Here is a 24,016-nt window from a genome sequence, read left to right on the forward strand (position 1 = left end):
TCAGAGCTGCCACTCGAGCCTCTGTTGTACCTGTGTGCCTAAAGCAGCACTCACCTGTGTCCTCCTCCACCTCCGGGACCACACCCAGTCCTCGGCTCGGAGGTGAAGCGCTCATCAGATTTCTGATCTCTGCTTTGCCACAGGCTTGTACCTGCGTGGATATAATCACTGTACTTATATATTCGGTCATCTCTGCGCTCACGTCGGCTCACCTGGAAACACCTGAGCCGCAGGAACAGAAAAGTCTGCGTCTTTTTTGAAGTCCAGGTCAGTTTTTTTTTGCTTTAAATCTGCTGTACTGTTGGATACAAAGACATATTAACTCACTAAAGGGTAAGACTTCTGCCTTAATGTCTCTGCTGCATGTAAACACTCCTTCCTTCTCCTATAGATCCCCCCATTAACTCATATCTTTACCGCTCCTCACAGCTGTGTGTGTGTGGTGTGTGTGTGTGTGTGTGTGTGTGTGTGTGTGTGTGTGTGTGTGTGTGTGTGTGTGTGTGTGTGTGTTATCATTAAGACTCATTGTCAGCGATGTCATTTTCACAGTAATTTCTCCAGGATGTGGGCTGGATATAATAGACGCAGCGTGCATGTTAAGATTGGCCGTGTAGACTTCGTAGCCTTCAGAGTGTGTGTGTGTGTGTGTGTGTCTGTGTGTGTGTGTGTGTGTGTGTGTGAGGAGATAGAAGGTCTCGGCTGATGAAAGAAGAAACGCTATAATTTATCTTCTCCTTTTATTACAGATTAAAAATGGGCTGTTTCACATTCGTCAAAATGATGATGGTCTTGTTCAACTTGCTTATCTTTGTGAGTATGTTGCCCTTTGATTGCATTGGGTGGTGGAGGTGGTGGTGGTGGTGGAGGTGTGTAAGTACATGAGTAAGTACAAAAAAACAAACAATAGCTTCCAACGCGGCGGAGAGAATCATTCCGATCGATGCAAACAGAGACGTTACACAAACATTTCAGATCACTGAGCCAGAAGACCTAAAGCGACGCTCCTTCCTTTCTCCTCCACCTTCTCCTCCACCTTCTCCTCCACCGTGGCAATTTTCATCTCATTAACTTTCGAAGGCTCTAATTTTGCCACCTCCATCGTCGGCTTAATGTTGATACCTAATGTGGCTTGTGAAATGGAGAGAAACTTCGGCGTGGGTAAGCTGAATTCGCCCGGCGAGTCGAGCCCACCTGCTCTCCCGCTGTCACAGATGAAGCTCCCGGCTCCGACTCATCATTTTTTCCTCACATTTCCCATTTCTGCCTGAGCGCCGCTGCTTGATAAATCTGAGGCGGCAGCTCTAAAAGTCACAGCGCCGCATTGATTACGATGTCGCCCCCCCCCCCACCCACCCATCACAGCGTTTGAAATGTTAGCCAGCAGAGCAGAATGATAAAATCATTCTCTGCAGCTCATAAAGACGGAGCTTTAATGTCGACGCTAAAACACTTCAGACGCACGCGGAGCTGCATTTCAAGTCTGGTGTGGAAACTTTATCATCTCCTCTTCATCAGAGGATCTGTCCTTCGAGGAAATACAAAAACCCATACGTCCCCTCTACAGGAGCTGACAGCAGTTTACCATGAGGGTGATGTTAAAGGGATCAAGTTTGTCTGGTGCGAGGGAGGAGTTCTGCACCACGGCGACCACTGAGGCCGTTTTAAACTGTTATGAGTGCAGCATCCGGGTCCTCACAGTACACCGACTGACTGATGCACGTGTGAGGACTGAGACCCAGCGTCTGTTTGTTGTCTCCTGCGACCATGGTCGTGTTTTCACCAGGCGTTCAACCTCAGAGACTCAGCTGTGTGACACGTGATGAACTCGTTATCGTTCGTGTTACCCACAGAGCAAAACACAATGCACTTACACCGACCGTCCTTCTGTGGCCCAGATCTCATTGGCCCATCACACAGAAAGGTTATACGACAGTGATAAACACTGCCGCCTACAGTTATACAAATAATGAATGAATTAGTGCGGTGGTGGCGTTTAACGGTAAGACTTTGTGGTTAACACATGCACGCCTTCATACGATACATCCATGGGCACCACGACATGTGGCGTGCCATCGTACAAACGGCGCCATCGTTGCCTTGACCCGGCCCACACACGGTCGATGAACCACTTTCCAACATTCAGACAATATTTACATTGAAATCTGTGACGAGAGTCGACAGTAACATTTGTGTAGAAGTATGCAAAACGACACGCTGTGATTTTTTTGTCCGCTCTGTCGGGAGGTTTGGGTTTTCCGTTTCCTCGGATCCGATCTAAATTCATTGGAAATTAGAAGTGTCTCCGTGCATGCTCTGTGTGCTCAGGTCCACAGGCGAGTGTCAGGTCTTAATCAGATTGTCTGCTCTCCGGTAATATGACCCATGAAGATGGGTTTTATACTCTCAGCTGACGTCTTTCTCATTCCAGCCCTTTCAAAGAGAACCAATTCCATTTCAATTGGAGTGGGACGGGCCCCGTCCTCTTTTCTGCTCCCTCCCGTATCTTTCTATCTTTCCATTCACCTCCCCCTCTCAGGAGGCCACAGCCTCCTATTCTTATCCCCCCTCCTCTAACCCTAACAGGTTATATTTCCCATCTTCATAGACGGGACACTGCTTCGTACTCTTTAAGATCCTGATTTACTCCCAGTCCGTTTGCCGTTTGGACGTTCAGCTGACAGCCACCTGCTCCGTTATGGCACGCCATTAAAGGGATTAGCCGTCTTAAAAAGAAAACAGACAGTGTGCCAGCTATAATTATACCTGGTGAGGGATGACGGTGGCACGCGTGGAGTAAGAGGGGGAATATGCTTGTCGTTTCACATTTAGCCTGCAGTGCAATGATGGCAGCGAGCAGGTTCAAGAGTCGATGAAGGTGGGGAGCGGCGGAAAGTAAAAAATTGATAGGAAGAGCGGTACCAGGAAAGGTAGAGACAAAGAAAAGAAGGTGGAGGGGGGTTCCCACGTGGGAGACGTCAGCGTCTGACAGGAGATGTGGAGCAGAGGGGCCCCTGACTGCAACGAGTCGACGGAGCCTGACAGACAAAATCAGGTTTCAAACATGGTTTCTGCAGCAGGAGGAGGAACCAAGAAATCACTCAGTACGAGCAGCGCAGGGTGAAATACACAGAGGGGACGGAGGGGGATGGAAAGGGTGGAGGAGAAGAGGAAGAGGAGGTCAGAGGTGGAGAGATGAGGAGGGAGAGGAAGGCGGAGAGAGATAATGACGGAGGGATCGGGTGGTTTACCGACTGTAATGTGAAACATGTGACACAGTTCTGATGTTGTTTGCTCCGAGCAGGTTTTACAGGTTTGAGAGATTGAAAGAAGATTTCTATGAACGCACTTTGGTCCAACAACGTTTAATCACTAAATTCTCATCCAGCTCATTCTCCAGACTCGCAGCAGGCGTCCTCCTGTAAAATACAGTCACATAGACTTTCATTTGGAGGATGATGCACGGTACGATTACACAACTCACTAACCTGAGGAAGATTAGAGCCACACGTGAAAGATTTATTTGAGTTCTGACTTTGAAACTCTGAGAATAAAGTGAGAATAAAATACATTTTTCACGTGGTCCTCTTCCGTACTAACCATAACCGAGCACTCGTGGAATTTACTCGTCTGGGTCCGTTAGTGTTGAAAGAAGGAAACAGAATCATGCCGATAAATTCAGTTTACATCATTCTGCCTTCTGATCCAGTCACGCCGACATAATCATGATTGATTTTTACAGCTGGAATCAGCTGGACGATCAATAACAGCAATGACGTCACAGCACAGCCGATGTTTATCTCAGACCTCGTCTCCAAATAATTAAAAACAAATGTCCCAGTTTGTGTCCGGCCGTCGGTGCAGGCGTCTGAACGCTGCCTCAATGATCGATGACGTCTGATGTTTTTCTGCCGTGAATCAAAAGTTTGAACACTTCCATGATTTGATTTCCAACACTGCCGCTATGAAACGTTCAGCGGCAAATCAAATCAACTGTGAGCTTGTTTCCCAGCATGCCAGTGGAAATACTGATTACGTCTTTTCCTGCTAAAACTTGCAGAATTTAATCGCAGAGCTGAAAAAAATAAAGATTCCAACGTCTTTAGAGGACAGTGACCGTCTTAACCTGCTAAACTGTCCGTGCTTTAATCCCACAGCCTGAGTGGATTTCTGTCTGTTATGAACATGAGTGGGGAAGTAAAGGCGATCACGGAGGGCAGAAGAGTAAAACTGATCCGAGTCTTTTTGCTCGTACGTGATGGGAAGCCTGAGGCAGGAATCCTCCACTCTGAATGGAGTTAACAATATGGAGGTGTCACGGTGTCACCGCGAGGTAAGAGGGGGTTAGTGATGTAAGATGGCCTCTCATTTCCAAAACCTATTACAACCTCAAGAGCCGTTGACCCCACCTGAAGGACCGGCAGGCAAACACATGATTGACTCCACGCTAAGTGTGGATTACATCCTCTGGAAAGCCGGGTCCACTTTCAGAAATGTCAGGGATTTGTGCGCCGCCTACGTGAATTTGCATAGAATACATGTCGATCATGTTTTCCCGGATCCTCCTGCAGCTGGGCGGCCTGACGCTGCTCGCCATGGGGATTTGGGTGAGCGTGGACGGGGGCTCCTTCCTCAAGCTGTTGGGTCCGTTCTCCAGCCAAGGCATGCAGTTCGTCAACGTGGGCTTCTTCTGCATCGCCATCGGGGCGGCGCTGGTGCTGCTGGGGCTCCTCGGCTGTTGCGGGGCCCAAAAGGAGAGCAAGTGTCTGCTGCTAACGGTAAGGTGTGCAACAATGTCAGAGGTGAGGTTTACTTTTATTTCCCTCAGGAGGTGGTGGAGGTCAAAAGAGCACGTGTCCATCAGGACACGTTGCTCGGTGTCTGCTGGATGTTCTCGTAGGCGGAGGCGTCTCTCTCTGTAAGACTGAAGATGGAAAAGCAGCCATGCAGTAAAGCCAACAGTCTTCTCATGTACTGTGTCTCAGAGTTCAACCGCTGACAATGTAAAACAGCACCAATGATCAGCGTGGCTTCATGAGCTGCTTCACATTCAGCATCTCACCCATCGTTGCATTTATTTGCATTTCCACCCGGCTCATCAACAGCGCAGCCAATATCCACATCCGCCCCTCCTGCCTCATTCGTACCCGCCAACACCACCAGCCCCCGAACTGCACCGTCTACGTTATAATGCACATTAACGAGGGGGCTAACTACCCTCTTAGTCCACTGCCGTGAGTCTAATGAGGACCACAGGCGGCACATCATCCCCCCCGTCGAGCATCATGTCCACATCTCCCATTGAGTTGAATGATGACGGTGCAGCAGTCGATGCTACGACTGACAGCGGCACGTCTGGTTCACGTGAGGAACAGCTGTAATGGACCGGATAAAGAAAAGAAGGGATCTTTGTTCCGGGCTTTGTTTCTCCTTATTGTCCCGCTGTGTAATCAGCCGAGCCTAATCAACGCTCGTACAACAATGGCTGTCAAACAGAAGCCTGTGTATCCACGTGTCGGGTAGAATCTGATATTTAAGTCGTTTCTTTATTAGACTCAAACTGGACGAGAGTCTCAGGTCCGCTGCAGTGTTTCAGGAAAATCTCTTGGAATCTTAATCAGAGCAAATAATATGTGAATATAAACAATAATTAATCTAAAAACACATTATACTACCAAGATAATTAAACATTTTTAGATCACTTAAAAGTCATTTTAAATCATAAAAAAAGGCTCGTTTAATGAGCACACATCCGTGATCAGATCGTAACAGAACCAAACTGTTTGACGACTTTAACATGAGATGAAACAAATAATAGATTATTCTGAATATTAATTACTAATGAAAATAATCATCAGTTCCAGCCTCAATTTGGTCGTAACCAATAAAAATTTTGTAAAAATGAAACCAAATAAATTTTTGTTTGTCGTCTTTGTCTGAAAACTTGATTGCGCCCCATCAACAATTATTGTTTCAGTCAGTTATTCTGCTGATCATTGTCTCTGATTAATGGAACATTTTGTTCGTACGTTGTCAGAAAATGTTGAAGATGTAAAACTCAAAGTTTTCCAGAAGCTGCAGCCGGTGAATGTTTGTTCAAAACTTTTCTTTGATGAGTCGATGAATGAATTTTGATCACGTATGAAACTCTTCTTCCTCCCTCCCTGCAGTTCTTCTCCATCGTCCTCATCATCTTCATCGCTGAGGTGGCGGCTGGAGTCGTCGCTCTGGCCTACTCTTCGTTTGTAAGTTCTCCACTTCACCTCTTCCTCTTTTCTTTTCACTCTCTCTCTTCCTCTTCCAGTCCTTTTTCCTTTGTCTCCTAATGCTCCTCGTCTCCTCCCTGTCTTTCCTCCGTCACCCTCTCACCTCCTTTTATCTCCATGTAAATTCTCCATTATAGCCGCGGCCATCATTGAATTACTGGCTTTATGTCCGCCTCACTACATTCGGCTACTTAATGACTCCAGGATAGCCCGGGGGCCGCATGCGCTGTCTCTAACTTTGAGCAATTTATTATTCTGGAATACTGAAGCTAAAGCATTTTATATGCAAAACAGTCTATTTACATAAAGCCCCCCCCTTCTGTCTCTTCCTCACACACACACACACACACACACACACACACATGCTCCATTTCCATTTAGTGCCACATATAATAATTACAAGGATTTTAAATGAGCTCTGTAAAAGGAGGTTAGTGAAGACTGGGATCCCAATAAAGAGGTTTTTATCCAATCAGAGGAGAGTAATCTAACGAGCGTCCACCTGCAGGGCGGAGCTGATGACCTGACGGAGGACACAGGTTGAAAGGAGATTTTCAGGGACGTAGTCTTTGTGAAGTTTCAGAGCCGATGTGAGCGCGCTGACCGACCGTCGCCATCAAGTGTGGGCGGGAGCTAAGGTGGCCAATGATGGCACCTTCGTACCTGTCAGTCAAAGCGTCCACGCTCTTAATCCTGCATAACTTTAAGCCTTAATATAATGTGAACAGGTGAGTTGTATATAAATTCACCCTCAGTACAGTTGTCATGAACGGGGAAATTAGCTACAGAGACCAAAACTGTTTTTTGTACCAGGCTGTAAACATGTTTATTTCTGCTGTGAAGTTGGACATTTGGACATGGGGACTTATGGAGACTGACTCACTTCTGGAGCCAGCCTCAGGTGGACGTTAGAGGAACTGCAGTTTGTGGCACTTTGGCTCAGCTATAGACTCTCTACTTATCACATGTATTCTGGTCCTAAGTGTTGCTGCTCTCACACAAAGAAGCTGAGTGTGTGTTTTATGTGTGTGTGTGTGTGTGTGTGTGTGTGCTGCAGATAAATCTGCTCCATCTCATTTACAAAAGCCGAGCTGACCAATGCGAGCTGTGTAAACAGCATCTGTGAGAGAGAGAGAGAGGCTGAGCTATTGTCTAAAGCTCAATGAAATGCACGACATAACTCAGATTTGTCTTCCTTAAGCAGATCATAGATACGCTTTGGAGTCGATTTAACGCTCTGTTTGTTGCTTCAGCATCATCTGTTCATTACAAACACAAAGGCCGTCGTCAGCTCCATCACGGATATGAACGTGTGAGAGCAGCTGTCCGTCTCCTGCTCCTGATAAGACGCAGTAAACACAGTAGCATCAGAATAATGAATATGGCCAATATACATCTAATATGCATATATATAGCCGCCTGTGTCAATAAGCCAGAAGACGGAGGCGTAGACAATGAGAGGAGACAATAAATAACGCGTCGATCTGTTCTCTTCTACTCATCTGCAGCATAAATCTGCCTTCCGGCCGCCGGCCTCCCGCGGCTCATCTAACCAAAGAGCCAATAACCTTCAGGTGGTCGGAATAACTGAGATTTAATAAGCAATTCCAGCAGCATTATGAGACGCCGTCACTGGTCATGGTTGTTCTTTCTCCGCCAAAGTGATTCGGAAGTGACCAGGGTGCAGATTTATTACCGGACCGATGTGGACTTCGCAGTAGATTAATGAAATAGATGCGATGTGACGTTTAATGAATCACACAGAGCAGTTATGGAATGCACCCCCCGAAACGTAATGCAGTACAGATTTACAGGTTTTAATATAGCGTAAGTAAGAGGGAGGATCACCCCGAGTCAGTAACGGAAGACGATTAAGTCCGATTCATTCTGCAGCAATCGAAACCAACGACGACCCTGCAGCTCGTTCAAGAAACCAACAGAAGCCAGGAGCAGAAAAAGACCAAGACCTGGACGAGCAGGACACTCTGAGACAGGTGAGGACGGGACACAGGTGAGGACGGGACACAGGTGAGGACAGGACACAGGTGAGGACGGGACGCAGGTGAGGACAGGACGCAGGTGAGGACGGGACGCAGGTGAGGACGGGACACAGGTGAGGAGAGGACACAGGTTAGGACGGGACAGAGGTGAGGACGGGACACAGGTGAGGACAGGACGCAGGTGAGGATGGGACACAGGTGAGGAGAGGACACAGGTGAGGACGGGACAGAGGTGAGGACGGGACACAGGTGAGGACAGGGCACAGGTGAGGACAGAACACAGGTGAAGACGGGACACAGGTGAGGACGGGACACAGGTGAGGAGAGGACACAGGTGATGAGAGGACACAGGTGAGGACGGGACACAGGTGAGGACAGGGCACAGGTGAGGACAGGACACAGGTGAGGACGGGACACAGGTGAGGACGGGACACAGATGAGGACAGGACACAGGTGAGGACGGGACACAGGTGAGGACAGGACACAGGTGAGGACAGGACACAGGTGAAGCTAATCAGACAATCAAAACTGGCGGGAAACTCAACAAAAGGCAGGAAGAAGAGTTACGCAGAGAGGGGAGAACTACAAAATAAAACAGGAAACACCTGGACGATTTTAGGGTCTTTCAGCTCATTGTTTTGGTTTTTACAGACAGAAAACTTTAACGTTTCGATTCAGTCTCAGATTAGTGACTCGCTGGTGAATCCAGAGCAGAGTTCAGCAGCGAGATGACTTGAATAACATCAGGTGGACACACATCGATGCACATGTACGTAAAATAAACTCCATCAACTTTTCAAAATAAAAGACTTCCAACCAAAGTTACAGATCAAATATAAACTGAGACGTCTTCAACATGAACCAACTTAAAAATGTTTGTTTACTTTCTTTGCAATTTTCATACACAATTAACTTTTTAAACCAAATCAGCTACTAAAGACGGATATCATCAGTGTTTTATCGATACCAAATATGATACTGGTTTATTAATACAGTTATTAATCAGTATACTTATTGATACGATTCACCATAATTTGGTGACACAAATCTAAAAGACATGACATGAAAAGATTCAACAACAGTTTATTAAAGTCGGCCCAATCAACTGTTTCTATGCCACAAATATGTTTTTCATAAATACTGACAGCTGATAACGTTTGTCCAGAAGCTGATTGGTATTTTGTTGCTGACCAATCAGGGACCGGTCCTGGTTCTTTCATATCGTGCAGGAGAGGGAATGTTTCTTCATGCACGTGGTTTGAATGCAAAAAGAAATTAGACACAAAGTGAAGCAGGTGAAAATATTTATTTCTGTCATTTTGTTTTTTATTTATCGCTCTTCCTCTTAAGAACAATCGCCGCGGTAAACGATATCGATAATTATTTAAAAAGATAAAAACAGCTGTTGGCTGTGAAACAATGAGATCGATGGAGCTGAAGGTTCTGATCACGTGCAGAAGGAGTTCACTCTGTATTGATAGATGTGTTATCGCCTCCCGCCTCACCGTGCTGTGTGTTACTGCTGGCTTTGTCCTGTCCACCGAGTGTGTGTGTGTGTGTGTGTGTGTGTGTGGTGGCCCATAGCAGTGTGTGAGCACGTGAGTGTGTGTGTGTTTAACGGGATGCGGTGAGGCGCGGGGGCCGAGTGACAGTGATGAATTAGCCGGCTGGTAATAACCCTCTCTGATCTCAGACACTCTCCCAGCTTCTTGGGGGGGCACTTTTAATTGTGGCATGTATCCCAGCATCCCCTCGGGCGTCTCGTACCGCCTGCCCCCCTTCAACTGCACACACACACACACACACACACACACACACACACACACAGATAGACACACGGTTGCATGTACAGTAAAGCACACACTCCAGCCCTCCTCATCAAATGGGTCTTTGTGTGACTGTACGCGACGGGATTATTAATCAAAATGGAAAAAACAGGTTGAGGAGGAGGTGGAGGAGGAGGAGGTGGAGGAGGTGGAGGAGGGAGGGTGGAGGCTAACCTGTGTGTTTGTGAAGGAATCCTTTCACAACAAAAGCCTCTCCACCTGCCTGAAACACAACCTGCCTTTTATTTTTTTTTGCACTTTGGATAAACAGCAAATCGCGGACACAATGTGTCCTGACCAGGAGCCATCAGGAGCATCAATATATATGTAAATGCCCCCCACCTCCCTCCTCCTCCCCTCCTCCTCCTCCTCACTCCTGAGTTTACGGCCATAAAAAGGAGGAGAAGAAGAATGGAGAATAATGGCTCGGACCAGTTTTTGATTTATTTTCATTTTTTTTCCAGGTGCCAGGCCGCCGCTGTTTATTTCCCAAGTGCTTTGTGTGAAAGATTTATTTAATTTCTGATGAATAGGTGACTCCCAGAGAATTACCTTTTCGTGCCCGTGAAATCAGCTGCAGTGTTTTATTTTCACCTTGTAGTGTGTGTGTGTGTGTGTGTGTGTGTGTGTGTGTGAGACTGTCGGACAGTAAAAGCTGCAGTGATGTGCTTTTAAATCCAGAGTGTATTTGCATGTATCGGCCTCTCATTTCCATAGCGACTGAAAGGAGACGTGTGATTTCTTTTGGGCATTTTGTTACATGTGATGGAGCCTGGAGGAGGATTTTCAAAATAAAGGATGGTTTAGGAAAGTAAAAGCAGACCCCAGCAGCAGCTGATATCACTGCCTAGTCCAGCAGCAGTCAGCCCAGAACCAGAACCAGAACCTACAGCAGCAGCTGATATCACTGCCTAGTCCAGCAGCAGTCAGCCCAGCTCGGCGTCTGTCTTTCAGCCTTTTATTTCACCAAGCTCTCACCAACCACTAAAAGTCCGTCCACAGTTACTCTTGTCCGGCGGCTTCTTGCTCGCTCACTCTCTCCTTTCTTTCTTGCTTCCTCCGTCGCGTTCCTCTCACTCTCTTCTCCTCTGCCATCATGTCCATGAAGCTGTGAGCCTGGTTGCACGGTCTGCAGTCCGGGCAGCTCGGCTATCAAACTAGGATAAACATAAACTCTGGGGAAATCGTTTTCATTTTTTTGGACTAACTGGGACGTTTTTTGTCGGATATTTTTGAAAGTTGAGACTTTCAGGCCTGTCGTTATTATTTCAAATGTGTTGAAGCGGTTGAATGATTTTATTTAAAATATTCCGTTTCCTTTAAAAACATTTTACATATGTTTAATCTTCTTGTGCTTGATTTTTTATCTGTTATGCAGCAAACAACATGGAGATTCGTCACACTGTGTGAAAACTCGACAATGAACCTGAGCGTGTGTGTTGTTGTGTGTGTGTGTGTGTGTGGTGCGTGTGTGTTCTCAGGCTGAGGGGATCCTCAAAGCGTGGGCGACTCCTGCTTTACAGAAAGTTTGGCAGGGTCCTGTGGTCACCAAGATCTGGAACACCGCCAGACAGAGGTACCTCTGGAGTCCTGCAGTGTTTTTCAATTACACTGTTAATATTATTATTATTATTATTATTATTATTGGACATGTATGGATCCAAATCCAAACTCGTCTGCTTTTATCCGTTGCACAAAAGATTCAGCCAAGCTCGCAGAGGGAGCTTCCTTCTCTCATCTCAACATGAAAAATGTTATTCAGGTTATTAATCATCCATTATGATTAAACGCTGTTCTCTCATGTTCTTCTGCTGTGTGTGTTTTCTGTCCCAGCTGAAGTGTTGCGGTTTCACCAACTACACGGACTTTGAGGGTTCTTGGTTTGAAAAGGAGAACGGCTTCCTGCCGCCCAGCTGCTGCTGGGCCAACATCTCCCCCTGCAGCCTCATGGAGGCGAAGCGCAGCGCCGTGCAGGTGAGACGGAGAACGCCGCTGCAGTGTTAAGATGCAACATGATTCAACAGAAGCTCAAATGAAAGTCGAATCAACAACTCCATAAAAAAGTTTTTAACTTGTCATTCGTTTTTCCTGCTGACCCGATCGCCTCATGAAAGTCCAGGTTCCTGGATGCTGAAACATTTTTACTTTCCAGCGCGGTGAACGTTTGCTTTGTTTCTCTGACCTGAGCTGATAAAGATATTTAGACACTCTGTCCTCCTCAGGGCTGTTTCCAAGACATCCTGGACAACCTCAAAGAACACGCCAACATCGTGGGAGGCATCGCATCGGGAATCGGAGGCTTAGAGGTAAAACGTTAAAGGTTAAAGGTTGGCAATCAGATATCTTAGAGGCAGCTTTCCTCAGCATGAGTCTGATTATCCAAAACCTTTATGATCATCTGTATCTTTGGATCTTTGTCTCCTCAAAGCTCGCTGCCATGGCTGTGTCCATATACCTGTACTGCCACCTGGACGCCAGAGTCAGCTGAAAACAAAAAATCTCAGACGGATCAGACGAGACTTCATTTTTTTATTCTGCATCATTTAATAATCTGTCACTTAGGATAGACTCTAGCTTCACTCTGATGTTAATGATGTATTAATATATAGTTAACAGATTTATAAGCACCCGCAGAGTGTACATATTTCATATTTGCCAATAAAATATATCAAACAGCGTTCGCTGACTGCATTGACCTCACTGTCCTCTGTCCTTTTCTGACGCATCTGGACTCTTCAACCTTTTTCATGAACACACATAACTTTTAGATAATTAGAATGGATCCAATTATCGTGAAAAGACGTTTGTATCTCCAAAGTTATCATATTTTTAGCCTGTCAGCCGACAGTGTTTTCAGGGCGTTTCATTCCAGCTGACATTTTCTGGCATTTTTCAGATTCTGTCAGTTTAAATTCCTGAAGAGGAAAGAGCAACTCACACCGCTTCATTAGACCGGCCACAGACTGGCCCTCGAGGTGTGACGGATAAATATGACAAAATAAAAATGATACAACTGACAGAAAGACAAACATTTGAATTAGTGAGCCGATCCCATCGAGGGGTAACAGGAGACGACGTGTTCGAGTCTGTAATTCTGGCTTGGTTTGTCCAGAGACGTGTTTGGGTGACGTGACCTGCACGAGACGCAGACAGACAGTATGTGGTCATTTTTCAAAATAAAACATCTTCAGACTTGGACAATAGCAGGAGGAACAAAAAATGCAGTTATTAAGTACAGCGAAGCCTCATGTGTTTATGTATATCAGGCACAATGATGTGTGTTAAATACAAAATAACCTCTGCAATATATACTGCTGTGATCATAGATGTGTGTGTGTGTGTGTGTGTGTGTGTGTGTGTGTGTGTCATGTCTCGTCTGAAATGGAGAGAAAAGGAGCGTGAAGACAAACCGCGTTCGTTCTTCCATCCAATTATAAACCTGCGAGGTGCTTAGAGTTAAATCTGTCATCATCTCAGAGCTGCTGAGCTCCATGTTTAACAATAACCCCCAGACACACACACAGACACACAGACACACACACACACAATCAATATTCCATCTACATCTCAGTCATCAGCCTCTGAGCTCGGCTCATCAGAATGCTCAATAGGTCAAAAATGACATTTATAAGGTGGCGAACACACACACACACACACACACACACACACATACACACATATACACATACACACACACACACACACACAGACCGTCATGAACCAGCGACTTCTGACTGACAGGCACAAATGACCGGGTCTGGTGAGCTGGTGGTGACAGACGTGTGTGTGTGTGTGTGTGTGTGTGTGTGTGTGTGTGTGGACAATCACAAACGCCTCCTGGCTGACCCTGTCGGCACTGTCAGTTAGTGCGTAACACACAATTTGCTATCACTCTACATTCAGTCAGAAAATCCATCTTAATTAGCTGACGAGCGGACAGGTTCATAAACACAGACGCACACGACAGCGCGTGTGTGTGTGTTGTGTGTGTGTGTGTGTGTGTGTGTGATGTGTTCATGCACACTGAACTCTTTTCAATCACGTTGATTCTGCTGGATTAAAACTCGGCTCTGATGTTTTATTTTGGTAAGCGGCACATCTTTTTATTTCCAGGTTCAAACAGATTTTCTGCTGCTTGTAATTTGATACCCAGGATGACATCACTGTGACATCACTGTGACATCATCAGAGTTATCGCTCACACTCCTTCGGCCTCTTCTCCTCTGCCATTACGTCCATAGAGGCTGCTGAGCTCAGTTACATAGCCCAGCTCCTGTTCTGTCACACAAGAAGGGGTGGAAAGTTAAGCTGGGTAATTTTGGAAATATTCCAAATCGGAAACTCAATGAGAATTATGGGAATGAACGGTAATTTAAACCAACTATCATTCAAACATAAATATAAACATGCAAAATAAAAAACAGATTTATTTGTAAGTAGAACTTTATCAAGTTTGAATTATTTTATTGAACAATATTCTGCATGAGCTCACATGTGTCTTCAACAGTCTCTGTGTGCTCTGGGCTCTAAAGTGTGGTCCAGGTACAGAGATCACCTGTGCAGGTAGGGGGCGTGGCCTCAACAGATTGAGGAAAAGCAGATATCCAAGTGGACCTGCATGAAAACTGGTTTATTTAGTCAAGATGATGATAAAATCTATTTTCCCAAAGTAAAACTTAAAGTTCCCCGTAAAGAGAAAACCTTCATTTTTGAAAATTCCTGGTTTATTCCCATAAATTCCCATAGAAAGTTTCCAACTTTTAAAAATTTCCAGAATTTTGCAGCTAACAGACTGAGCTAACATGAGCTAACAGCAGCTAACAGACTGAGCTAACATGAGCTAACAGCAGCTACAGCTGTCAGCAGTTTACTTCACTGTCCATCATAAACTCTGTAAATCACAGAGAGTTGAGGCGGAGCAGCCGGAGGACATCAGAGGGAAAACCAGAAAACATTTCCTCCATAAAATATGATCCAGTTTCACCAGAATCAGTGAAATAGTTGCTGCTGTGTGACTTAGTGCCGTAAAGCGTTACGTACTTCTCCCGACCCGGAGCCCAAAGTTACGTAGTGTGAGATCGGAGCCAAATGTTCTCTGCTTCATCACAGCCCAGGTGATGGGAGTCAGAGCTCAAAGGGCAGGAAGCCACATTCGTCCTTGGTAGACCGCGGCGGTTGCAGAACTCCACCGAGCCACGAGGATTTGCATAAACTTCCCTCGCCACACGTTTCCTCTCACCGTTGCTTTGCCTGCAAGCTCTCCTGGGAATAACACACACTAATCATAAATCCTTCTGTAGGAATCATTTCAACAAACTGTAGGCCAGTGACTCGTCAGTAAAAAACATCTTTATTTCCATGACAGAAGATTAAGGAACTCACACATGTCAAACTGTCCACAGATCCTCATCGTCACACATACAACGTACCGTCCACGAGTTCCCAAATGATCTCACAGCATTTCATAAAAATCACCTGTACTGCCGAGGAGACGAGGATTCAGTTTCACACTCTCGATTTCACAAAGAAAACACATAAAAAAAAAAAAATTAGAGTGAAATGAAACAGAAGGCAGATTCAAACTTTTAAAACCAAACTGAAACGATCAGGACACGGACGGACACGAGCCGAGCTGCGATCCAGCCGAATGACTTCACACAGGTGAGTCTGTCTGACTGCAGGTGGCAAACATGAAGTTTTTAAAAAAATACATAATTAGTCGATGAGCAAAAAGAAGCACGTTTAATAACGTATCTGCCAATAACGAACTTCTGTATGAAGCATCTGGAAAACTTTTTGTGGACAGTGTTGGAGTCAAGTTTCGGCACTTCAGGGCGCTTCACTGACACCTGTGAACCAGGAAACAAGGTGTCAACCTGTGTGTGGCGTGCTACAGGCGGAAACTGCCAGAGCTCATGTTGCATTAGCTTCTGTCTGTGCGAGGTTATGTAATCACCTCGACGAGGTGATGCAGGATCAATGACCAACAATGACCCGTCTGCTCGGCGTTATTATTCAGCTACTCGCGGAAGAAATCAATAAATTTGACTGAAAATATTAATTAAAAAATGTTTTTATCGTGTCCGCGATGGTCTGTTATTCATGGCAGCCGTCTGTTGTACAGAAATCAGACGGTAACGTGCCTTAATTGACCAATCAGAATCGAGTATTTAATAAAGCCGATTAAGAAGTTTGTCCAGATTTACGATGAGGCCAATTTTATTTTCTCCTTCCAATTATAGAACTGTTACATACATGTATCAATAAAGACTTATAGATACGTTTATAGTGTTATAAACTTCTTAGTGTTTTGATTTTATTCGCAGTCTCTTTTTGTGGTGTGAAAATATTTATTCAGGACTTCAGTAATTATTATAATCATGAGTCCTTTACGAGTTTATGTTGGAAAAATGGTTTTAAAACGAAACACGAGAATCTCAGAAATGAAACTTCTCTCATGAAAATAACAGGTCTAAAAAAGAGAAAAATATTGAAGTTGAAATAACGGACTTGTTGAAAAGCAGCAGCCTCGATCGTTTTCATCATTTCAGTCACACGTCGGAGAATCAAACTTTTTACCACAGATGACGAAAAAAAAAGGCAACATAACAAATCCTCCTCACAGAGTCGACACACGAGGAACCTTTTAAATATCAGCAGAGTAATCTGACCCGTCGCCTGCAAACACCCAGATGAGCTTTGTCTTTTTTTGTTGTTTTTGTTCAAGCTTTGGAGCCTCGAGCTGCTACGGTGGCTAAAAGAGGCCGAAACAATGGAAAGATCTGTTGTTCTCTTAGTGTGCACAGATTTAATCACAAACGATGCATTCAGGAACATGTTGCAAAAAACAGCGCTGCAGTGAGCCTTCAATAACTGACCGGTGTGTTTTTAAAATTTTTTTATGAAGAATAAAAGCAGCATTTTTAAAATGACGCAAGAAGAAGAATTTGTCATGGAAGCTAAAAGTATGAACCAAATTTAAAATAGAAATCTATATTTTGTCTTTTCCTGGAGCCAAACTTTAAAAAACACTAAATATTTTCCCAATAAATTTTCTTCATTTGACAAAAAAGGAGCCACAAGATTAAAACGTAAAACCATGACTTGTTTTTGATGTTTCTAATTGGAGTATATGCTGTTACATCTGTGAATATTTCCCCATTTTTGTCTCTTTTCAGCCACTGTAGAATTTGCCGTCGCTGAACCTGACGCAGGAAACTGATCCGAGCCGGTCGATAGCAGTTAAAAAACCCACAGGGGCTGTCCACTCAAACTCGAACGTATCGAATGCTGAAAAATATGCTGACCCTTTAAGATTTTTCATCAAAAAATATATATAGGCATGTATATACATTATTATCTCGTTATCTGTAAACGTTAGGCTCTTAAAAAATGTTCTTATCTCGATAAAAGTGGTTTTAAAAAAAATGCAAAAAAACAAAACCACTGAACTCTCGTTTGATCGATCGATGTAAAATAAATAGACATAAGTTAAAACGTATGTACAAAATGATCAGAGCACTCAGTAGTTTTTAAAAATGACACAACAAACTGAAAGGAAAACCGTGTGTGTGTGTGTGTGTGTGTGTGTGTGTGTGATGTTCTGAAGCAGCTGATCAGCCCACAGTTGTCACGGAAACAAAGAAATGACAGCTGTTAGGTACCGTTTTTTGGTCGTACAGTCACATTTGGCTGTTCCTCGTCAAGCTGTCGGACGGATGCAGTTTGTTTGTTAATCCCAAAACAAAACAAAACAAAAAAAACAAACAACCAGGACTCCGTTTCCCAGGTATCCTCTCGTACACGAGTTCAACATCTAGGAAAAGTCAGTTTTTGTCGCCGTGTGTGTCCCAGGCTGGATTATTAGTCGAGAAGACGAGTTAAGGCCTGGGCTGGTTCAAGTGTGTGTGTGTGTGTTTGAGTGTAACATCAGGCCTACATCTGCTCCACCGGGGCTCCCTCTTCTTTGGGCGGAGGCTCGATGTGAATGGGGGTGACAGTGGCTGGTTTCTTCACACTGCACAGGAGACAGAGACGGGCGGAAGCTCGGTGAATAACTTCTACATATTTCAGGCTGCGCTCATTTAAAAAGGAGCAGTGTGTGGGATTCAGTGACATCTAGTGGTAAAGTTGCAGATTGCAGCTAACTGAACACCCCTCAACTCAGGAGTGTAGGAGCAAGGTGGTTCAACATGAGGTCCTGCTTTCTCCTTTTTCTCATTCTCAAGGATGTTGCTTGGGAATTATATGCTAATGAATGAATATTAATATTATATTCCATTTCTGCATCCTAAATGTGACACACCGGACCTTTAACCAGGCAAACTGTGGCACTAAAACTATAACGAGTTAACCCAGGATCTGTCTGACTAGGACTGGAAAGGTGGATCCATGCAGCGTGACTACATGTTAAGAGAGTCTTGGGAACACGTGGACGCGTAGCTTTACTTACGAGTACGGGGAGATCGGCACGGCCACCACGAGGACGTGATTCCTCTTTCTGAAGAGCCGCCACAGGCCTCTGTGGTATCCTCGCACGTCCAGGTCCCAGACATGGAGGCACTGAGCAGAGAGAGGAAGACATTTCATTACTGACACTAGTTTGTCCTCGTCACTTCCAGAACACCTGGCGTGTACTTAATTTAGTACCTTGGCGAGCTCTGTCCAGGTGGATGTGTCCGTCTCGGTCTCCATCTTAATAAACATGACGTAGGTCTTCCCCTCGGAGTCTGGCAGGAATGAGTCCTCACACGGGTTCTTAGTGTGGTCCAACACCTCTGCTTCCCTGGGATCACACACACACAGACACACACACACACACACCATAAGTTGAGCAACATCTATCTAAATTTTTTAACGTAACCTCAATCCAGGTCTCCAGGCTTCGGTCTGTATCGGACTCACTTCAGCAGGTTCTGGATCTCCACTTCATACGCGTCTTTCTTTAAGCTGTGAAGACATCGAGGACATCGAGACTGTCACTGTGCTGACAAATTATTTTCCGTGTACAGTTCAAGAACTCCTAACCTGGGTGTACACACCTGTCAACGCTCTTCAGCTGCACGTTGGGAACAGTGTTGAACTTGTGCTTCTTGAAATAAACCTCCTACGAGACAGAAGAGACAGGGCAGGCTGAAGAAACACATCACAACACAATACTTTGTCTGCCGATTGAACAAAGTGCGGTGAACTGTGATACAGAGTTTGATGAATGAGTTGTGTCGTCCAGAGTTACATCTGTAACTTCTTGCATCGTGGAGAAAATGTAATTCTTTCGGATCTTACGTGGAAATAACCGTTCATGTTGAGGCCGATGATGCCGAAGTGGTAAGAGCGGGACACGTCGGGGATGATGCACTCTCGACCTTTCCTCTGCTCGGGCATTCGCATCCACATGTCCCAGTCCCACAACTACAACACACACACACACACACACACACACACACACAGTTTATAACATCTTCAGTGTCACAGAGTTACATTTTCTAAATGATATCAGATGTTAAAGCAGCTCTTGGTTCAATTAATTTGCAGAGATTTAAAACTTGCTGCAGACAGATCGATCAGTGAACATTTGAAGCTGCATTATTTAAGTTTTTGACCACTTGGTGGCGCAACAAGCTGTAAAAACATTTGATAAGTTACCAGAAAAAAATTAAATATTGATTCTCTTGTTTGCTCCGCCTTCTCCAGAAAAGTTAGTTAGGTGTTTACGGTTCCACTTTCTTCATCAGCTCGCCGACTAACTATCTACAGAAGTCAATAAATTAATAAATGAACTTCCCCGACTAGAAAGTTTTTTTAAATCTGCCAGGTTTGATTTGGAAAACTGTCAGCAGAGATACAAACATGCACAATGTCTGACTGACATCTAGAAGCTCTGGTTAGGGTTCATTACAAGTCCCGCACCTTCTCAGGTGTCGGCCACTTGGGCTCCAGCTCGTCCTTGTACAGGCTCTTCTTCAGCACCCAGCCCAGGCCGGGCATGCTCTCCACTCTGTACAGCAGCGCCGGGTCTTCTGCCGTGTGCTCGTAGCCCTGCAACACCAGCAAAAACAAGAGCTGTCAGTGACACGTGCAACTCTTTGGTAGGCATCAAGTCTTCTTCCTGCAGGTCATCCAGTGGGGAGGAAAATGAAACCAGAGAGTGGAAGAATTGTCCTGTGGTTTCTGTGGACGATGTCATGTTACGCCCTCTGGTCAAAAGAAAACTGATAAATCACCTCATCGCATGTTCTATTGTTGAAGTCGCTCCGAACAATCCGAAAACCTCCAGAGATGTTTCGACATTCAGGAGGCCGGTTACACAACTGTTAACATCTAAAGACACACACACCAGCATCTCAACAAGCTCGTCGAGCTGGGTTCTGTCTGAACCAGTTACGTATGTCAAAGAGCGGAGGTTTTAGGACGAAGGCAGGTACAGCCGGTGCTCACCTGGTCGTTCCAGGCCGAGATACAGTACAGGCTGTCGTCCTCGTCCAACAGGTGGATGGTCTGACTCAGAAAGCTGCCGGAAAAACAGAGAAGCAACAGTTACGTGCACGTTCAGTACATTACAATCAATAGTAGACCAGCTGTAGCAGACGACCCTCCCTCCACCCAGTTGGTGGTGTGTGCATTTTAATTAATTAATTTCATAATCCCGCCTTTGATCAGGCCGCGCCTCGCAGAGGAGAGTGTTTATTGGTCCGTTGCGGCCCAGTGCATTCTGGTTGTCGCAGGATTTATTAAATTTTGAGCAAAAGAGGATACGCAGCACCGACAGCTTCGTTTAGACTGTTAGACTTTCCTTCTTCTGATTTCAGGTTTTCCATCAAAGGGGCAAAGTGGGAAGCTCACTAATGCTGTGATTTTCTTTGACTGGGACTAAGTGGGACCTGGAACCTGCAGGCATAGGAGGTCAGTATAAACCCAGTAAGTCAGTTTTTGTAATGGAGGTTAAAGAGTCGAACTCCCCGACACGCTGAAGAGTCGAGTCTATAGAAATAAACAAAAATAACAGCCTTGTTTTTGTCGACAGGAGGCCACGCTTTGGTTTCCCCACTCCCTCTTACAGAGAGCTTGATGTTTCATTTCAGAGAACAAACTGGCATTAAAACGAAGCGAGAGTCCTTCTCAACTATTTGAAGTCGCTGCTTCAAACGGGCCGTTCAGCTCAGGAGGGGAGCAGCAAACACACGGTTCAAAGCTGAGTCTGTCCAACAAAGAGAGGCCGACTGCGGCTTCATCGCTGTGGATCTACTGCCACCTAGTGCTGATTCTGGCAACAACACTTGATCACTTCATGATTCATAAAACAAAGAATGAGGTCAGAGTCTTTTATGTGGCTGCACTGTGTATGAAACACCAGAGGGATTTTAATTTTAAAGGTTAGGAAGTTAGAGACGCTTCATTTCCTGGAGAACACCACCTGATCAAACTCAGTCAGGCTCTTCAGCTTCAGTCGCCTCCATGAAACAGGACGGAGTGAAACAACAGCACTGCATGTGTATTAATGTCTCAGTATCAGTCTGTCTTCAGTGGTGGGTGTGTGTTCTGCAGGACGCACCTGAAGAAGTCGATGGAGATATCCAGGTCTTCTTCCAGCACGATGGCAAAGTTTGCTTCCTGATGGAAACAGAGAAACGCCACATGCTCAGCATGTCAGTGACAGTTAACACGTAATAATGAAGACATTTAGGCTTCACTGCACACGTCGTACATTCATTCATGATGTGAAGGGGAAACTGATTGATTGTACTCACTGGGTGAAGGTTGAAGGTCGCCGTCAGACTCGCCTTGTAGTGCTGCGTCAGAGAGCGGAGACAGAAACAAACGTATTGAACAGCAGCTGGACGTGTCACATGAAACACTGTCACCGTTATCGGCAGAGTGCTGCGTCAACCTGCCAGAGATGTATAGTAACGAAGTGGAACTACTTAAGTACTAAAATGCAGTATCTGTACTTTTTTGGAGTATTATTTTTTTCCCCAACTGCTACTTTTACTGCACTACATATTTTTGATGAAATTAATACTTTTACTCGGATACATTTTTCATGTGCTGAATCGTTACTCGTTACTACTGTAGCGTCCAGCCGGACACGTGATGAATGACGAGGCGTTATTGAACAAACTGCATTTATTGCTGAACGGTTTGGTTCCAGGACTCGGTGACTGTCGGCCGGAACCACGCCAAAAAACCAACTGAACAGTCCCGGTCTCACATCAACCTCGCTCGTGCGCCGTACGTCATACACCTGACTCACCCAGGTGCTCTCTCTCACCTGCTGCCCCGCCCCCTCGCTCTCGCATTCATTCAGACGCATTCACAGACCATGGGAAATCACAGAACTCTACCATGAACATTGTAACACTGTAACATTAGAAGTTGTGCCTTAATAAATATTTGAAATAATATAAACAACAGTACTTGTACTTGTACTTTTACTTGTACTTTTACTTTCAGTACTTGAGTAGCAATTTTTTACATACTTCTACTTGCAATACTTAAGTACAAAACATTTTGAATACTTTAGTACTTTCACTTGAGTATGGTGTTTAAAGAACACTTCTACTTCTACTCAAGTCAGTTTTTTGATATAGCACTTGTACTTCTACTCCACACTCCTTTACTCCAGTACTTCTCTGCAACCTGCTAACTTCTGTTTACCTGGGACACTCTGGCATTCTTGATGCTGATGGGCGTGTGCTGAACGCCCTTCAGTCCAAACAGCTCGACGACATCCATGGGCTCCTGGCACACACACACACACACACACACACACACACACACACACACACACACACACACACACACACACACACACACAGAGTCAGTACAAGTGAAGAACTGTCCGACAGCAGACACGATGGAAACAAAAACCTGGTACCTCATAATAGCCGTCGATGAAGACTGTGATCATCTGCGGGTTGACGCCGTGAGCCGAGAGAAGTGACCTCAGCATCCTGAAAACAAACGACAAGCGGCCTTTCATTTTTTATTTTAAGGCACGGGAGACGAATGAGGGCGATCTGCGTCGCTGTACAACCGTGATTTGTTCCAATCTAACAAACCGTGGACAGCTGGGATGTCAAATTAACACTAAATGTAATTCTAAAAAAGGGAGGGGCGGCCATCGTTCTTCATCATACTTTCACAATAAAGCTCATTACAGCCGTCACTCCGTCTGTTATTTCCTGTAAAACCAATTTAAAACGTCACGTAAAGCAGCGACTGATTTACTCTGAGGAACATTTTATCGTCTTTACGCCTCGTTCGTCTTCATTTGTTTCAGCGCACACCAACAAATAACAAAAAAATATCTGATTAGATGATGAGTTAAATTCATTAAACGTGAACTGAATTTCCTGTGTGGGAGGGAACTGAGAACTGAGTAACTTCCTGTCATGGAATAAGGATAACAAACTTTCACATTTTACCTGTACAGGTAGTTGGGTCGGTTCCCTGCGATGACAGCCACGGGGACGCCGAAGACGTTATTGATCGGCAACTGGAGGAAGAAACAACCAATGAATTAACTAATTAAAATGAGCTTGTTGTTGTTTTTAGCAGCTGCCACATTAATAATGATTATCCAATAATATACATTATGCAAATGAGCATTACATGAGCACTTTTAAGTGTGTTTTAATGCAGGACAAAGTATTTCTACTTTGACTGAACTAAAACGTCTCAGCACGTCTTCCACTACTACAAGAAGACTTTGTTGTTAAATGAAACGTGACCTGGTTTGTTCAAAACTTTCATAAAGAAACTTCTGGATAGATTTTTTAGAACTTTTAGAACTTTAGATGGACAGGCCACCTCACTTTTCTACATATGTTTGTTTTTTGGGGGGTTGATCTGATGTTGGAGTTAAAAGAGGAGACCAATACGACCAGAGATGTATAGTAACGAAGTGGAACTACTTAAGTACTGTACT

General features: G+C 44.9%; 2 protein-coding genes across 4 annotated transcripts in view; one reads left to right on the forward strand and one right to left on the reverse strand.

The window, feature by feature from the left end:
- tspan1 (tetraspanin 1) lies at positions 1 to 12,757 on the forward strand. Its single transcript, XM_027290468.1, has 8 exons — positions 1 to 267; positions 747 to 810; positions 4,569 to 4,775; positions 6,168 to 6,242; positions 11,571 to 11,658; positions 11,915 to 12,063; positions 12,312 to 12,395; positions 12,518 to 12,757. Exons 2-8 carry the CDS (start codon positions 754 to 756, stop codon positions 12,575 to 12,577), a joined length of 720 nt encoding a protein of 239 aa, XP_027146269.1. The 5' UTR covers positions 1 to 267; positions 747 to 753; the 3' UTR covers positions 12,578 to 12,757.
- The window catches only part of pomgnt1 (protein O-linked mannose N-acetylglucosaminyltransferase 1 (beta 1,2-)), a 22,573-nt gene continuing 5,844 nt past the window's right edge, over positions 7,288 to 24,016 (reverse strand). For 2 of the 3 annotated variants that reach the window (XM_027290467.1, XM_019276817.2), the window contains exons 10-22: positions 23,514 to 23,584; positions 22,964 to 23,039; positions 22,744 to 22,827; positions 21,837 to 21,878; positions 21,641 to 21,699; positions 20,527 to 20,599; positions 19,999 to 20,127; positions 19,375 to 19,500; positions 19,131 to 19,195; positions 18,994 to 19,038; positions 18,739 to 18,874; positions 18,542 to 18,651; positions 15,417 to 18,106 (exon numbers count right to left, since the gene is read on the reverse strand). In XM_027290467.1, coding sequence (XP_027146268.1) covers positions 18,025 to 18,106; positions 18,542 to 18,651; positions 18,739 to 18,874; positions 18,994 to 19,038; positions 19,131 to 19,195; positions 19,375 to 19,500; positions 19,999 to 20,127; positions 20,527 to 20,599; positions 21,641 to 21,699; positions 21,837 to 21,878; positions 22,744 to 22,827; positions 22,964 to 23,039; positions 23,514 to 23,584 — 1,098 coding nt within the window. In that variant the 3' untranslated portion in view covers positions 15,417 to 18,024. Of the gene's footprint in view, positions 7,315 to 15,416; positions 18,107 to 18,541; positions 18,652 to 18,738; positions 18,875 to 18,993; positions 19,039 to 19,130; positions 19,196 to 19,374; positions 19,501 to 19,998; positions 20,128 to 20,526; positions 20,600 to 21,640; positions 21,700 to 21,836; positions 21,879 to 22,743; positions 22,828 to 22,963; positions 23,040 to 23,513; positions 23,585 to 24,016 lie in introns of those variants that run through there. The other variant, XR_003464058.1, reaches the window with a different exon arrangement.

Source organism: Larimichthys crocea, chromosome XVII (assembly GCF_000972845.2).
Source record: "Larimichthys crocea isolate SSNF chromosome XVII, L_crocea_2.0, whole genome shotgun sequence".
Classification (NCBI taxonomy): Eukaryota; Metazoa; Chordata; class Actinopteri; family Sciaenidae; genus Larimichthys; species Larimichthys crocea.